The sequence below is a fragment of the Crinia signifera genome, chromosome 8 (assembly GCF_055691185.1).
Source record: "Crinia signifera chromosome 8, ASM5569118v1, whole genome shotgun sequence".
NCBI classification, from domain to species: Eukaryota; Metazoa; Chordata; class Amphibia; order Anura; family Myobatrachidae; genus Crinia; species Crinia signifera.
Window position 1 is genome coordinate 45,999,844 of NC_139224.1, and position 17,851 is coordinate 46,017,694.

Here is a 17,851-nt window from a genome sequence, read left to right on the forward strand (position 1 = left end):
TGGTGACAATATGCAATGTTGGTTGGGACCACCTGACACACTTGAATCTCTATGTAGAAAGTAGAAAACTTATGCCCTAAGTTTCTTTAAACATTCTGCAGATTTGCTCAGGTCAGGATATAACGCATCTTGCCCGAAACTATGATTAGTTTTATAGATTTTTCTTTTTGGTTCCCGAGGTGGTGCTCCAAACACTCTGTTCAGTGACCTAAATCATGCATAGGGGCGTACGTATGTATGGACCCTATCCCAAAGGAGAAGGGTCCCATTACTCCCCTGACCCCTCTCAGCCAAAAGGCAAAAGAGGGGAAAATAGGGATCGGTGGGTCCTCCTTGCCGAAGCTCAGAGAGACCCTCTTCCCTCAACCCCCGGAAGGGTTAGAGCGGGTGGGTCCTCCACCCTCGATAGGTTTCCCTCAGCCTCGTGGCTCGGGGTCACCCCCGGGGACCACAGCTTTCCCCTGAAAGAGGAAGCTTTGGTACATGGGGAATAGGTAGCCCATAAGGGTCATACACACAGCCAAAAACACATGACCAAACAAACGAAAAACGTGAAAAAGTGACACCCCCCCCCCCCCCGGCACCCAAATCCCCTTGCATGTCAACATTTCCGACACAAGTATATTTTGAAGCAGAGCTGGAACAGGGATCATTGAATCCCTGTGCTACCCCTACATGTGATGTCGCACGAGGCTGCAGTACTGTCAGCAGTAGAGAGCTGACAGCTGGCTTTGCACACAGCAGGGTACATGCCAGGTGCTGCCCTTGAACAGCCCTACTAGAGGTCACAGGGTGCTGATCCTGCTAGCCAGATACATGGGCCTGTTGGGCAGCCAAGGTGCACTCTGGGTGATGACATGCTCTCTGACCTCTACATAAGGTCATGCTTTGAAGCAACCATCAACTTTTATCACTAATCTGATTTTAATCACATTACCTATGATTGATCACTTGTTAATAATGGGAGCTATTTTTGTAGTGTTCTATTTGTGTGTTATGTAATACATTGCATAAACTACCTACTGGATATTGCTTATATAATGCGCACCAGGCTCTCTGCCAGGAAATGATTAGTTCCAAGCATCTTGAAGAGGCTACAAGTAAGCAGGCTTTGACGTATTTGTCTTGGCATGTCTAGTGTGAATGTGCAGGAAAGAATTATTGCTTTAAGGTTGGCATCATATTAAATCAAGATTATTATCTGAACGAAACACCGGTTTCTTTATTTCCAGTTTGTTCAGAAGGAGCAGAGCCAGACATGTCATTATTATGCTTTGGTTTATAACTTAACTTTGTTTCTCCCAGTTTAAAGCTGCTTTTACTATCTCTCCATCTTTTCAGCAAGTTACGTATACTAATGATGCCTACACATAGGGCATTTCAGGGCATTCTGTAAGCAATCTAACTAGATTCTTTAGAAAATGCCCCTACATCGCTCCGTGTGTAGGGGCCATAGCGATGTGATGCCTTGCGGGTCGCTAACGCAGAGAACACTGTACTGTGCTGTGCTGAGCGTTCTAGCGGTGACGTCACTGACTAAGCTCTGATCTGCTGATCAGTACTATTTTTCTGGAAAAATGGGTCCAGGAACTCCTGGTCTGCGGGTGGATCAATTAAATAAAAAATATATATATAAAACAGAGAGAGGGAGGGAGAGATAGATGTATATATTGTATTTAGAAATAAAGGCACTCACAGGTGACTTTAACATAAAACTTATCTTATGGAAAGTACATTTTCAGTTCCTGATGATGTGATATTTAATTAGAGGTCCAGGAACTGAGTTCCTGCTGAAAAATAGCACTGCAGCTGATATAGTTAACAGTATGGGTGGTGTAAGGAAACGCCCCGTGTGTCCCCAAAATAAAACTTCCCCTCTAGGGATGGGGCAAGAATGCACAACACACACTACAATCACTCCCTTCATACTGTACTTAAACAAATTCAATAAATGAGGTACCATTTTAAATATGAAGTTTTCCGCTTCTGACGACTTGTTAATTTGGAATTGCACGTTATAAAAATCGACCTTAAACATTGACTTTTGGCCCATTGCATGCAAAATTTTCACACGGCCATTTTCATCTGCATATAGGCCCTGATTCTGGTTGACTCGCAGCTTACCGAGTCCCAGAGGGCCTGCCCTGCCGACTCTCCGAGTCGCCATCCCCCATCGGCACTATATCCCCTCGCCCCCAGGACACCTCCTCCCGCCCCCAAACCCATGGTAACGCTCAGCGTTTTCATAGGGATGACCATGGGCGTTCTCTTGGGCAACACTCGACTCCGCCCCCCCACTTTCCTGACCCATATCGGCCGTGCGAACGGCCCGGCGACTATGCAAGTGGCCAAGTGGCCGAGTCCGTTCACCCAGGGACCCTGCACATGCGCATAAATCATTCTGTGCATACACAGAAAAAAACCCATCACTCCCTGTGCGAACACAGAGGGGGGGGGGAAATGAACCAAAATTGCAGTTATTTATGTTATTATCTTCTCATTCTACCCACTTCACTAAGAAGTCCACATGTTCTTGACTGATCATCAAATGTAATGACAGTTGATATGAACTCTGTCACCTTCCAACCATACCAACTGTCATTACATTGAGGGAAAGATTTATTAAACTATGTGAAGTGATAAAGTGTCTGATTTTTATCACCGGCCAATCAGCTCCTAAGTTACAGGCTTGGTTTGAAAAAATGACAGATATGAGCTGATTGGATGGTGATAAAAACCAGACACTTTATCACTTCACCGAGCTTAATAAATCTGCCCCTCAATGAGCAGTCAAGAACCTGTGTAATTGAAATGGGCTTATATTAACCCCTTGGGTGGTATGGCCGGAAATTTTCCGGGCTCAGCTGCGCTGTCGCAGCGGGCTGTCCCGGAAAATTTCTGGACATACCACTTTGCATTAGGTGCGCGCCAGTGGTGCCTCCAGCGGAGCACCACTGGCATAGGCATGCGCACGGGGGGTGCCGGGGGTGCACAGGCACCTCCTAATGGCACCCCCACGCGATTGCACGCAAAATGTAGCACAGTTAGCTGGCGGCGGTCAGGACAGTTACTTGCCTGCCGCCGCCCGCTGCCGATCTCCAGCCTGGAAGCGCTGGCCGGGACGTGGGCTGAGCAGCTCAGTGAGCTCCGTTCACCTTAGCCCCCGGCCCCGCCTCTATAAACGTCACACACAGACGTGGTGACGTCGCACCGCACACCCGTCCTCCTGCCCGCGCTCCCGTCCTACTGCCCGCGCTCACGCCGTCCTCCTACTGCCTGAGAGAGCAAGCCCAGCAGCAGCAGCAGCACGCGCCCTGGGCTGGCAGCAGAGGCAGTGAATGATGATCCACCACCACCACGAATAGGAGCCAGCCAGCGTGAGTGACCTGGCTGCCTGCAGTGTTCCTCCTAGGAGGAAGCAAGCTAGGTTAGGTTTTTAGTCATACGTGAAAAATTAGCAATTAACCCCCTGAGATGTTGGCTTTGCTGGGGCAGGACAAACCTACTAGGGCAGGTTTGTCCTGCCCCAGCAAAACACACCACAGATATTAGGAAGCTTCCGCTCACCTCTCCTCAAGATCTACCAATAGTCCACATTTTCCAAATCACCTAGCTGGTGCACAGCTTTAGTCATTACTACCTGTCACATTTTACTAATCACCTAGCTGGTGCACAGCTGTAGTCATTACTACCTGTCACATTTTCCAAATCACCTAGCTGGTGCACAGCTGTAGTCATTACTACCTGTCACATTTTACTAATCACCTAGCTGGTGCACAGCTGTAGTCATTACTACCTGTCACATTTTACTAATCACCTAGCTGGTGCACAGCTGTAGTCATTACTACCTGTCACATTTTACAAATCACCTAGCTGGTGCACAGCTGTAGTCATTACTACCTGTCACATTTTACAAATCACCTAGCTGGTGCACAGCTGTAGTCATTACTACCTGTCACATTTTCAAACATGCTGCATTCCTTCCTACTGTTGATCCACAGGTTGGCTGAAACACATGAACTGTTGGTAGATCTCGAGGACAGGTTTGGCCACCCCTGGTCTAAATCAATTGTAACAATCACTTGTGTGCGTACACTCAGAACCTTATTCTGGTCCACACACAACACTGTGAATTTCGAAGCGTTGCGTGTGGTTTAAATGCCGGCCGCCATTCGTACAGCCACCTGTCCCTCCCTCGCTCGCCGAGTTCCCCACATGGCTGCGAATTGTTGTTTTGCATAAACATCCATTCAGAGCCTTGGGTGCAGTGGCCAAATCATTCGATGGTCGCCGACTATCGAATGATTTGGAAGGAGCGCACAAAACAAAGACACGCTCTAGTGTCTTCACTTTGCATGCTCCCTGTCCGGTGATGTCAGCTGCCCGCCACCAGCAGCCGCGTCACTGACAAATTTCCCTGGAAACGCCCAGTGTTTTCATGGGAACCCCCATAGCCGCCGTCCCACCCCCACCGCCCGCACTGGTAGGTGTGAACGGGATGACGAACTAGCAGTTTGCCGTGCCCGTTCGCACCCAGCGTATGCACATGCAAAGAAATGCAAATGTGCAGAGGGCAAATATCGCTCCCCGTGTGAACGCTTAAGATTTTTTTGGGCCCACGCGCAGTAGGAAAGGTGTCACTAGTGCATGGGGGGCTGGCCTTGAGAGTGTGTGCACAAGACGCATTCCATGGACACCATTATCATTAAGACTAGAAGTGACTCTGCAATAAAATGTTGACAAATAATTGTAACTGTAAAACAAAGAAGAACAATTCCAAATGAAGACCTTTAATGTAATCTACTTTTACCAAGATAGAATTTTGCAGTCTCAGGGGGGATGTTCTAACATCCGCACCCCAGCTCCGCCCCCCTTCGCCGCCCATCACATTCATAATTATCGCGTATGCACTGACGTATGCGATAATTATGGCAAAAGAAAGCTCTTGCGTTAAGAGCTGTCCTTTGCTGTGGGAGACAGCGGGTCCCACAGGGACCTGGCGGCTCCCACCTTCCTCCCTTACCCGGCGCTGCTGCTGCTGCTCCGGGCTCTCCTCCTCCCTGCACCCGGAAGAGGATTATAGTGCAGGGAGGAGGAGGTCACAGGTCCGGGCAGCACAGCTCTGTACTGCCCGGACACAGGTGAGGGGGGGTCGGTGCGGGGCGGCGGGGGGTCAGTGCGGGGCGGCGGTGGGTTGCGGTAGAGGTCCATAGGCTTCTATGGGGCATTGCCAGATTTTTCTGGTGATGCCCCCTGCCGCAGTAATCCGGTGGGGGATGCTTAGAGCATCCCAAAATGCAGCAAAAACCCGATAACGGGGTTTTTACCGCATTTTTAGTTTAGAGAATCTCCCACTCAGTATGTCAAATAAGCCATAAGGATTTTAGTTATCATTAAAAGTCATATTTTATAACATATGATTGCAGCTTTGTTTTGAAGGAAAACCAAAATATAACCAATGAGTATCACATGCTAAAACAATGTCAGACTTTGTAACAGGCATGATGCAACAGGAATGATGCAACCGCACTGACTTCAGTGAAACACGTTTTTATCATGTGTCCATGCTGACATACTGTAGCTGACTTGGCAACTCCTACAAACATGACAGATTGCTAATAACAACATACTGGGCCAAGATGTAATATGGTGTGAGAATCACAAAGTGAGAGATTTTGGGAGGGTTTTCCCATTTTTTAAAGCGGCATTCAATTACATGGCAACATCAGCCTGAATTTGCAGTATAAAAGATTGCTGCTTTAAAAAAATCTCTCACTTTCTGATTCTCACACCCTAATAAATTTAGCCCGCTGTATCAGTACATAGGCATGTATAAACACACAATGTATATGCGCTCAGTGGTAGAATTTGAGGGTGGTGGGCCCGGATGCAGAAATATAATCTGGGCCCCCCTCCTCCACCCCAACCCCCCCCCCCCCCAAGTTCACAATGTGCAACATGGCAGTGGGTGACGGGGAGGCAGAGTGTGACAGGGAGAAACAGTGGGCAACAGTAAGAGGGTGACAGAGGCAGCGGGGGGCCCTTAGTACTCAGGGTCCCCAGTCCACTGCACCTGATGCACCAATGGTATTTCCGCCTCATTAAACCCTCAGTTACTTACTACGGGTTATTCTCCAGGTCTTTTTTCAATTGCCTCTAACAACTACTTTCCCATCACACTGCATCAAACTGATATGTATTATACAATTACCGTAGAAAAACCATCAGGTGTATTTTAGCGATGTTTCCCTGTGTTTTTTTTTTTGCCTATTCAATTTGGACATCTGAAGAAAAAAAAACAACAAAAAAAACCCCACATCTTTTCCCATAAACAAATAGTTTCAGTGAAACCTGTGTTTTCCTTCGAATAAGTCCAATTTTTGGATGAAATGGGTTTGTTTTCAGATGAAAACAGGGCTGTTTTGGGGGATTTTGCTTTGCCTGTCAGAGGAAAGTGAAACAAAACCCCAGATAAATTAGATTTATAGAGGCCAATAGAAAAGCCCTGCAGCAGAGCAATTGCCCTGATCATTACAGGGGTAATTGAATATCGGTGTAAATCCATGCAACTTTAAATGTATCAGATAAAATTGATAGATAGATAGATCAGTGTGAGCTTATTTTGTGACTATATTCACTGTATTTTGTATATTATAATGTTTTTAATTAGTAGTATATGTGATCCTTAGCAATGCAAATGCCCACTTGTTTAGGAAGTGCCCACTTTTTCAGGGGTGTTGGCGACTACCTGAAAAATTGGGTGCATCCCGAGGGAGTATGGTTTGTAAGCCACGTTCTTGTCCTGCATTGTCTTATGAAGTCAGTGTTATTGTTCATTGTTTATGTATGTTGGTGGCCACTGTGGAACCCTTATGGTGCCATATAAAGGAAATGAATAGATTGCCTGACTTTCAGTAGACTACAGCAACCTCCCAAGTGTCACGATTTTCACGGGACAGTCACTATTTCTGTGGACTGTCCAGCATCCCACAGCATGGATTTACGGAGGCAGAGGGACAGGGGGCGTAGACAGCAGCTCTCATAGTGCTGGCCATACACACACACACGCACAGCGGCAAAACAGGGTGTGGCCTCGTGATTATGGACATTTCCGTGAAGTCATGCCCCCTTTTCCTGAGGGCATGCCCCTTTTCTTGTTTGTTGTGAGGTATCTATGCACCTAGAACAGCTCATTTCTGACTGTTTGTTGCAGCAGCACCTCTTTAAACCAATGCAAAGGGTATACTTTGGCGCAGCAGGTGCACTGGGCCTCTGAGGACTAAGAGGTCAGTTTCTGACCAGCAATGAGTTATACCTTGTGCCCTCACAGGTCATTTTGAGCAATGTCAGATAAATGACCCAGTGCTGAGAGCAGGGTGAACACCCACTGCCTGAAGGACCTGCCCCTTACCTTAGGGACAACCTTTTCTGTGCTAGATGATAGAGGAGTCCTGCCACCAATCAGCACTTTTGAGCAAGCCATATACTTCTTGTAATGAATAGACTTCTGTACATATTGACATTGTGCTTGTACCCCTGCCACCCACTGCTTTTCCTGTCATCCTCTCCCTCTAACCCACTGCTCCCCATCACCTTCTTCCTCCCTCTGCCTGCCGCTGTCACCCTCTGCCTCCCCTTGCGTTTTGTTATCACTGTCTTCCTCTATATGTCATCCTCTCCCTTCAGTCCATTGCCACCCTATGCCTCTCCCTGTCACCCCCCCCCCCGCCTTCTGCTGTCAACCTCTGCCTCCCCCTGCCTTATGCTGTCACCCTCTGCTTCTTCTTGTCACCCACTACTGTGTAGCATATTGGGCCCCATTCAGACCTGCTTGCATGGCTGTGTATATTTGCTGCCTAGTGAGCAGGTAAATACCGCCCCGCCAATCGCAAACCCCTCGCCGGCGGAATCCCTGCGACATGTTGCGTGCATTCGCCCACACAGAGGAAAAATCATCTGATTGTTGGTCAGTATCAAATGTTTTTTCTCTCTTCGCAGATAAAAGTACTGCACGCTGACGGCCAAATTAGGGGTACGCCCAGCAATTCTTTGGACGCATGCACCGTTGTCATGGGCATGCCAGCAGCCTCCCCCTGGCTGCCAATCATTTTGCAAAATGCCCTGGCGAATGAAAAACTCACCGAAGGCGTTCGCTCAGGGGGTTTACACATGCGCATGAGAAGACCCCCACCATCGGGGACAGGGCTGAATTCGGACCTGTGTGAACAGGTCTGCATTGGCCCAATTGTGAACTAGGGTTGAAGTGGAGGATGGGGCCCAAATTATATTTTTGCACTTACCACTCACAAGCTCCCCCACTGGTCTAGGGCAACATTAAGAGGTTGACATTGACAAAAGATCACCATCCAAAAGGTCGACATGAAATCGGTTGACACATGAAATGGTCAACATGAGTTTTAATTTTTTAGCTTTCATCCACGTGGACTCCGACTGCGTGGGCAGGGTATGCCTTACACTAATTGCGGGTCCACGTCAACAGTTGTTGGCACAAAAACCTCAAATAAAACCTTGTCAAATGTTCCATGCGTCAACATTTTGCATGTCGATATTTTGTCAGTATTGATCTTTTAACTATAGACCTTTCTACATCCACACCCATGCAAATAAGCCCTAATTGGCTTTGTTTGTTTTGTTTCCACCTTTAATTACATGGAGACAGCTCTGTATAACCCACAGTTACGGATAGAAGACAATGGTGAGTGCTGGCTATAAGCAGCCCTGTCAGTATATGATGGTTGGGTATATATACAACCTCAGCCTAGCTCTAGCACAATACTATACCACATGGGCAGCCAGTCACACACAAGCTCCTGAGCGGCACGTGATGTTATCCTGTGACAGCCCAGAGTGGTAAACACGAGGGTTGGGACACCACCTCGGCTTTAGCCAATAAGGAACTTGAGACTCTTATATGCCCCTCTGAACCGGACGCCACATTGGTAGCACGCAAGAGAGGCGGAGCTTACAAAAGCGACCGCCTTTTACACCAAAACGTGACTTGGGCAGGAGAGCGCTCATGAAGAAAGTAGTGTGGTGGCCAATGTGAAAACGTACGCACTGCCTAATGGCTACGCAGTATGCAAATATGTAGTAAACAGACAACCAATAAGCTGCGTTTTTGGCGTATCCAATTTAGTTACATGCGTCACTCGTGTGCCCAAATTAGCATTGTCCATGTTGGAAGGGAATACAAACCACTTCCACACTTTTAACGTCAGTGCTTATTGAGCCTATGGGTGGCGGTCTGCTAGAGGTTACGGGATCATTGACGTCAGAGGAGGCGGGGCGGGGCTCTGTCGCGTAGTGTGCGATGACGGCTCATGAATACTGCAGCGGTGACGGGGGAAGTGCCCGCCCTCCTCCTCCTAGCTGGGTTACTCGGTGTGCTGCTGCTGTATAGATCCCCTTCAGTTACAATTACTGCATTGTGTTATAGCACATTTTAATTATCCCAGCTAGTTCCTCTTCTGCAAATGTAAATATTTCCCCCCTGGGTCATGAACGGAAAGAGAAGTGTATTTAGCCTATTTTACAATTTGTGTCTACAAACACTTCTGTTTTTGTACCAAGTACATGAATTGAAGTGGATGTAGCCCATTTAATAATAATAATTTTATTTTTATATATATATATATATATATATATATATATATATATATATATATTACATAAAAGCTTTTCATAAACAACACTTAAGAGACTGAAGGAAACACTTGAGTAAATAGGAAAGTCTTGAGTGTTTTTGAAGCATTCTAGAGTGGGGGTCTCTCAAACTGTGCGGGGAAGTGAGTTCCATAAAGTCGGAGCTGAATGGCTGAAAGCTCGACCCCAGATGAATTACGGGAGATCCTAGGTGCTGTTAAAAGTCCTTAATCTACAGATCGCAGTAATCGGGTGGGACAGTATGGAATCAGAAGCTGCTTCAGGTACCTTGGGCCTTGGTCATGTAGGGCTTTGAAACTCAGTAGATTGATCTTGAAAATGATTCGCCATTTTATTGGCAGCCAGTGAAGCGAGTAGAGAATGGGAGTTATATGGCTAGAACGGGGCTGATTGGTTAACAGCCTGGCAGCTGTGTTTTGTATCAGTTGTAATCGGTGCAATTCTTTTGCTGGGCGACCATGGTAGAGGGCATTGCAGTTTAAAAAAACCTGGAGATTTCTTCCCAAATCTCTCACTTTCTGAATCTCTCATCCTATTAAATCTCACCCACTTCTGTTTGTGTAAGTTTTAGCCCCCCTGCTGGCCAGATACTAAATTTGAAAGGTATTTAGCTCAATTTATATTAAGGTCGACATGGGTTTTTACTGTTTTTTTATCCGAATATCGACATGGACACAGGATTAAGTGCACCGCATCCCCTCGCTGTGCTTGGCACACTATTTTAATCTCCCACCACGCCCTAGTGGATGGTAGGGCATGAAATACCACCTGTCGGCTCAGAAAACAGTGAAAAAACCCATGTCGACCTAATGCTTGTGTCGAGCTAATGACCTGTCGACCTTGTCGCCATGTGCCTCCCCCACCCCACTGTGCAGCCTGCTCCCCATATGCTCCCACTGCAGCCTCCTCTCCACTGTGCAGCCTGCTCATGTAATTAAAAGCACTGCCACGGGAAGAACTTGAAGTCATCATCAGAATGGTAGCAGAGGTCAGCTAGTAAACTGACTTCCTGGCTCAAAATGATGGTCACATGGTGTGGTCACATGGTGTAGTCACGTGGTATGTGACATCATATTTGTACGAGTAAAGGGAAGGAACTAGACACCCACCCACCGCCCCTCATCCTCCTCCTAGCTGGGTTACTCGGTGTGCTGCTGCTGTGTCGACTGTCCGTCATGTCTGCGCCACATCCCTCTGTCGAGGCCTCCACCTCACCGGCTGCCCCCGGGTCACTGCTGGGAGATTCCTTTCCACTCGTGCTGAAGAAGCTTATAGAGAACCCTCCTAAGAACTTTCTGGACGCAGGAGATGATGGTGAGGGTCTCTCCTGTCCTGCCATGGCACCTCCTCCCCCTGAGCTGTCAGCAGCCATATGCAGCAGCAGCAGCGTGCCCCCTCCCTGCTCGTACATAACAACACTAGGAAGGACACACGACACGCACACACGGTGTAGTGTGCAGGAGCAGTGTATATGCAGTAATATTGATCCGTATACCGACTGTATACACACTAGGACAAACACATACACTGTAGTGTGCAGGAACAGTGTATATGGAACAATATTACTGCATATACACTGTTCCTGTACAATGCCAGGAACTGCATACAGTCAGATTCTTCAGCAGCCATGGATGTTTACTGCTGTATATACTGTAGATCAATATTACTGCATATACACTGCTCCTGCACAATACAGTGTGTATACACCTATGGCTGCTGGATAATCTGACCGTGTACACTCTAGGACACATACACACTGTATTGTGCAGGAGCAGTGTATATGCAGTAATATTGATCTACAGTATATACAGCAGTAAACATCCATGGCTGCTGAAGAATCTGACTGTATGCAGTTCCTGGCATTGTACAAAGTCTTGTGATGTTCACCATCCCCTCACTGGGAATCGGTTCAAAATCCCGACAAGGGGGGACGTGGATTGCCCCCCCCCCCCCCCCCCCCCTGCGGGCTCGCCACGCGTTGGGCCCGGGGCCTCGCTGTGCTCGGCACACTAATTTATTCTCCCTCTATGGGTGTTGTGGACAGAGGGAGAAAGTGTCGGTATTTCGTCAGTCGGGATTTTGACCGCTGGGATTGTAACTGCATCCCCCTCACTGTAATGCCCCTTGCTGAGGTATGAGTATGGAGGATTAATCTGCCCCCTACAGCAGGGTGACTAGATGTATCAAATTGATCGGTCCTAATGCTGATAGCAATGGTCATATCTGTTCCATGTAGTATTTGTTATTAGTACACATGTGCCCTTTCCCACATGTGCCTGTTTGAAAATATGAATATGATACTGTATGTATTAAATGAGCTGCTTGGCCACCCCTATTAAGCAATTTGATGAGCTGCGCTTATTTGCATGGAGATGTAGGGTGAGATTTAATAGGATGAGAGATTCAGAAAGTGAGAGATTTGGCAAGAAATCTCCAGGTTTTTTTTTTAAAGCGGCAATCATTTACTCTGCAAAATCAAACTGGTTTTGCAGTGTAAATGATTGCCGCTTTAAAAAAAACTGGAGATTTTTTAGCAAATCTCATCCTATTAAATCTCACCCATAGTGTCATGCAGGCTGTATAGCAGGAATCATTGATGTGTGGAAATGTGTAAGCTGAGATATATGCTAGCTCTTGCCCCAGGACCGTGCAGATTTGTTGTTTTACACCAGATGTGTGTCCATGTTTCTGTGGCATTTTGGCATCTATGTTGGTTGCTGGCCCATCAGTTCTGCACAGGTCTTGGCCTCAGGAATTGTGTGGGTTATATAGAGTAAGGGCGGTTTCACACACTCCCGCTCCTGCCGGACGGCGAAATCCCGCATGGCCAGGAAGCCAGGCCGTGCACAGTAGTTGTGAATGGACACAATTGTGGCCATCCCCTCCATTCTAAACTGATGTGTGCAGCCCGGCTTCCTGGCCCTGCGGGTTTTCGCCGCCCGGCAGGAGCCGGAGTGTGTGAAATAGCCCTAAGGGACATGCCAGTCAAACTGTTTTGACCTGCCCCCATGTGATGAGGGGTGGGGCTACATGATCTCTAAACCGGAGTATGTGAATGGTCCTGCAATCCGGCTAAAAACCAGACAAACTTTGTCTGGCTTTTTGCCGTCCGGTCAAAACCGGAGTGTGTGAAATAGCCATAAGACCACAGCAAAAAAAAACAAGTAAAACTGGCCCCTGGGCCAATTAATTTTGCAGTACAAAGTGTGTAGATACAGTGATTTGAATTTTCTTTTGCATGCAGAATAAATATTGGTTCCTTTTGCATGTATTCCACAGATACCAAGCAGTTTTAGTGTTACACTGAAATTAAGATCTGTTAGGACATGCCCTTTCCCAGCTTTTAATCTACCATCTGGTATTTGTCATGCATGTTACACCCTATTAATCTTTAATTTAGCTTTTTTTTTTTTTACATTTTTCTTTATGCCAGTTTGCTCTTATATTTATAGGTAAAGACAAGATCAAATTGGACAAGGATGACAATGAAAATGCAATGTCTGTTTCTGCTGCGCTTATGCCACCTATCTGGGATAAGACCATTCCATATGATGGCGAGTCTTTCCACCTGGAGTACATGGACCTTGACGAATTCCTACTGGAGAACGGGATCCCATCTAGCCCTACACAGCTTGCCCAGGCACTTCAGAGCTCACTCATTCCTGTAGCTGACCTGGAAGATGAAGCAGAACCAGGGTCTTCTACCTCATCACCCCCTCTATCTCCATCTGTTTTGCTGAAGACCTCTGAAATAAAGGGTGAATATGATTTATCTATCTATGATTGAGATGTGTGTGTGTGTGTGTGTGTAGATTGGCCGGCACGCTCGTCGACTGTGTTGAAAGTGCCCCGGTGCCTTCCTCGTATCAATGTAGAGAGAAGGGACTCTAGAGATCCCCTCAGGGTAACCCCAAAGGACAGGCGGCCCTCAAAAGGCTATGGACGGTATCCAAATTTTATATATTTAATAAGCAGGTACAAGAACAGTCATGTCGACGTTTCAAAGGCCATGTGGCTTTTTCTTCAGGACGGACGTTTGTCTTATTAAGGTGCATAAAGTGCTGTGCAAAAAATTGGAGCAGTGTGCTCTGCCTACCTTTATCTAGCAGCTCAAAACACGCCGGTTATGAGCTGCTAGATAAAGGTAGGCAGAGCACACTGCTCCAATTTTTTGCACAGCACTTTATGCACCTTAATAAGACACACGTCCTGAAGAAAAAGCCACATGGGCTTTGAAACGTCGACATGACTGTTCTTGTACCTGCTAATTAAATATATAAAATTTGGATACGGTCCATAGCCTTTTGAGTGCCGCCTGTCCTTTGGGGTTACCCTGAGGGGATCTCTGTGTGTGTGTGTATCTATCTATCTATCTATCTATCTATCTATCTATCTATCTATCTATCTATCTATCTATATATATATATATATATATATATATATATATATATATATATATAATCTCTCTATCCCCAAAAATGTATCTAATTGGTAGAAGGGAGATTAAATCTTCATGTTTCACTACAGCTTAGTTGAAATATAAAATGTGACTGTAATCTCCTTCCCTCACTGTTATAAGAATATATCATTTGCCTGGTCATTAGCAGCCTTCTCCTCTGCAGAGAGAAATACTGGCCATAGTTCTCCCTGGTTCACTTTTGGGGTGGGGGGGATCAAATTAGCTGCTGTAAATGAACATAACTAATGGATCCCTTGGGGTGTAATTAAATTATTGATAGCCAGCACTATCAGGGATTTTGTTTTACCTGTCCAGAGACGAAAGACAGTTGTTGTTAAGCATGCACATTTAGCGTGTGGCTTCATTACAAGTGACATGGAGCTACATATGTCAATGTGAATTTGTCTGGAAGCAGATGAGATAATTGTTGACCCAGCAAGATAGAATAACTTACATGTGCATGACTAATGTAATCCACAGAATATGACCTGTTGGTGGTACTTGAGGCCCTGGAGTTTAGAACCACTGCCGTAAAGAAAGATTAATTTTGCTGCACACAATGGCCCTTATTCAGATCTGATCACTGTACAAATGTGTTCTCAAAATGGACAAAAGAATGTGCACTGCAGGTGGGGCAGATGTAACACGAGAAAGTAAGATTTGTGAGTTATTTTGTTTCTGTGCAGGGTAAATACTGGCTGCATTATTTTTATACTGCAATTTAGATTTCAGTTTCAACAAACCCCACCCAAATCTAACTCTCTCTCTATATACATGTTACATCTGCCCCCCTTGCAGTGCTCATGGTTTTGCCCATTTTGAGAACAAATTTATACTGCGATCAGATCTGAATAAGGGCCAATGTCCGTTCTGTCATGAACCTTTTCACATTGGACCAGTTGTGTCTTTCTGTTTATTAGCCATTTGGATTGTAATGGACATACTTTGCAGTGATGGTGTTATCTTACAGCTATGCTCTATTGACAAATTTGCCTTTTTTTGCTTTTAACACAGACACTGATCTAGTTGAAGATGCCGACCCTCCCAGTCCCATTGACCCTGACAAGATAGAGGTGGAAGTAAATTTCAGCCCAGACCCCACAGACTTGGTTCTTTCCAGTGTGCCGGGAGGGGAACTCTTTGACCCAAGGAAACATCGGTTTGCAGAAGATGAGCTGAAGCCACAGCCCATGATAAAGAAGGCCAAGAAAATATATGTCCCCGACGACATGAAGGTGTGTTCTAGATTGAGTTCTGTCTATATTTGATGTAGAAAAAAATAAATATTAGAACATTTCTTGTTAATTCCTAAAATAGGATTTCATTTAACTTTATTTTTTATTTTTACCACAGGCGGTATTTCATGCCCTACCATACATTAGGGCATGGTGGGAGAATAGAATAGTGTTAAGAGGCACCGTGCCCCAAGCATGACATGATTGTGTCCATGTCCACTGTTGACATTCCGGTAAAAAAAAAGTGAGACCCATGTCGACTTATTGACTGCCATGTCGACCTTCAGTTGAGCGACCAAATGCATGTTGACCTTGGGTTGGTCAGATGGGAGTTCTTTTGAAGATGGGTTGTTGTTCTGGGCAACCTATCAGATGGTATCTGTTAAAAGGTGATCTATAAATATACTTTCAAAAGCTCCTATATCATTAAACCCCATACTGTATAAAATGGTGTACTCTTCTATTGCATAGAATTCCATCATGGAAGAGGGCCTGTCACTACAGCAGTGGTTATATCTCTAACTAAACCAGGCATTCCCAACCACGGTCCTCAAGGCACACCAACAGTGCAGGTTTTAGTGATATCCAGGCTTCAGCACAGATGGTTTAATCAGAATCCCTCAGATACTAATGAGTCACCTGTGCTCAAGCCTGGATATCTACAAAACCTGCACTGTTGGTGTGCCTTGAGGACCGTGGTTGGGAATGCCTGAACTAAACCCACAAAGGGGTCTTGGCAATAGCTGGAAGTGGTGGTGCTCTGGGGTGATGTGTGGTTAAAGTTTATAGTCTGATTCTTCCTGTGCAGTCGTCAGGGATTAATAACCTGTAGGCAGGGTCTTGCTCTCATGCAGTGAAGGTGTAGGACCTTTATGTCTAACAGTGTTTAAAGGTCTGCTGGGGTTAATATTGCACTGTATCCCAGTGTAGAGGATCGGGGTCCTAGGTCCTCTGATTACTTGTGTACCCTGTAGTTCAGGATAGTCTGGCTGGCTGTCCAGGTACTCTTGTGTTGCTGATGCTCTATGCAGTGTGGGTAATAGGGGTTGGCAAATGAAACAAACGCTAGTGCTTGTATTAAAAGCACATGGGTTTTTTTACAATATGCACGTATAGGCATTCATAATAATAATGGAGGGAACGGACACTCTAAAATGGTGTCATAATTGGGGCGCTTATAAACAAATAAAGTCAAATAATTTTATATAGTTATGCTGTTTATAAATTTCAGCTGCAGCTTTCAAAGTGTACAAGTGTGTTTACACAACTACTGACCTTCTTCTGGACACACAAAATATATGCCCAGCTAGGTGACAGAAGAATTGCAAAACAAAAAAGAGAAAATTGAAAGGCTGCGCTATTTTTCTATTTCAGGCACCATGTGAAAACACCCTTTCACAAAGAAATTATTTTTATAATGATCAATTATGTATCATCAGATTTATTAAATGAACTTAGTATAAAAGTTATTTAGGTGGCCATTTGGTTTTGCAATTCATAATAATACATTGATGACCGAAGGTAAAGTATAAGGTGTTATTACCAATGATGTAGTGGACTTTAACACCTTATCCACGTATCACGTAACCCCAGAGTGCCACCACTTCCTGTTTTGTTTTGACTTGACCTGGGGGCCGGACTTCCCTTCTGGTGGGGGTCGATAGGGGCCACATCTCGGCACGCTGTATAACAACGTCTTAAGTCATAGCAATAGGGTTAAGATCAGATAAAGCAGAAGAAAACATGTGCAGTGGCAGTGCGATTCCAAGATTATTTAAGAGCTAGGGTGCACCCATCTGGTTAGAGGTCCAGTCTATCATGCAGGCATTAAGGGCCCCGTAGGCTGGTTTCACACACTCCGGTTTTGACCGGACGGAAAAAAGCCGGACCCACTTTGTCCGCCCTTTAGCCGGATTTCTGGACCTTTCACATGGTCCGGTTTGGAGATCCTGTGGCCCCGCCCCCTCGTCACATGGGGGTGGGTCCAAACAGTTTGACTGGCATTTCCAGTCTGACGGGGTGTACGCCCGCCCTACTCGTCACATGGGGGCGGGCGTAAGTATCCGGTAATTTCCGTGGTGTGTGAAGGCGCCCATTGCCTTCCACACCACACTGAATGGGCGGGACGGCCACGGCACGGCAGCCGGACACTGCAGTGGTAAGATCCGGCTGCTACCCGGCGGCCGCGCCGTGACCGTCCAGTGTGAATGGACACAGAGCTGTCCATCACACACTGTAGGGGCGGCACGGCTTTTAAGCCGTGCGGTAATTTCCCGTCCGGCAGGAGCCGGACAGTGTGAAACCGCCCGTACACTAGACCAGGCATGTCCAAACTATGACCCTCCAGCTGTTGTGAAACTGCACTTCCTAGCATGCCTTGTCCTAATTTTACTATTAGGGAATGCTAAAACTGTGGCAAGGCATGCTGGGATGTGTACATTCACAACAGTTGGAGGGCCATAGTTTGGACATG

The 17,851-nt window shown here is 46.2% G+C and overlaps 1 protein-coding gene across 4 annotated transcripts in view; it reads left to right on the top strand.

The window, feature by feature from the left end:
* Positions 1–17,851, top strand: part of TEF (TEF transcription factor, PAR bZIP family member) — a 45,674-nt gene that overhangs the window by 19,690 nt on the left and 8,133 nt on the right. For 2 of the 4 annotated variants that reach the window (XM_083156285.1, XM_083156286.1), the window contains exons 1-3: positions 10,790–10,998; positions 13,137–13,442; positions 15,158–15,378. In XM_083156285.1, coding sequence (XP_083012411.1) covers positions 10,860–10,998; positions 13,137–13,442; positions 15,158–15,378 — 666 coding nt within the window. In that variant the 5' untranslated portion in view covers positions 10,790–10,859. Of the gene's footprint in view, positions 1–10,789; positions 10,999–13,136; positions 13,443–15,157; positions 15,379–17,851 lie in introns of those variants that run through there. The other 2 variants (XM_083156288.1, XM_083156287.1) reach the window with 1 other exon arrangement.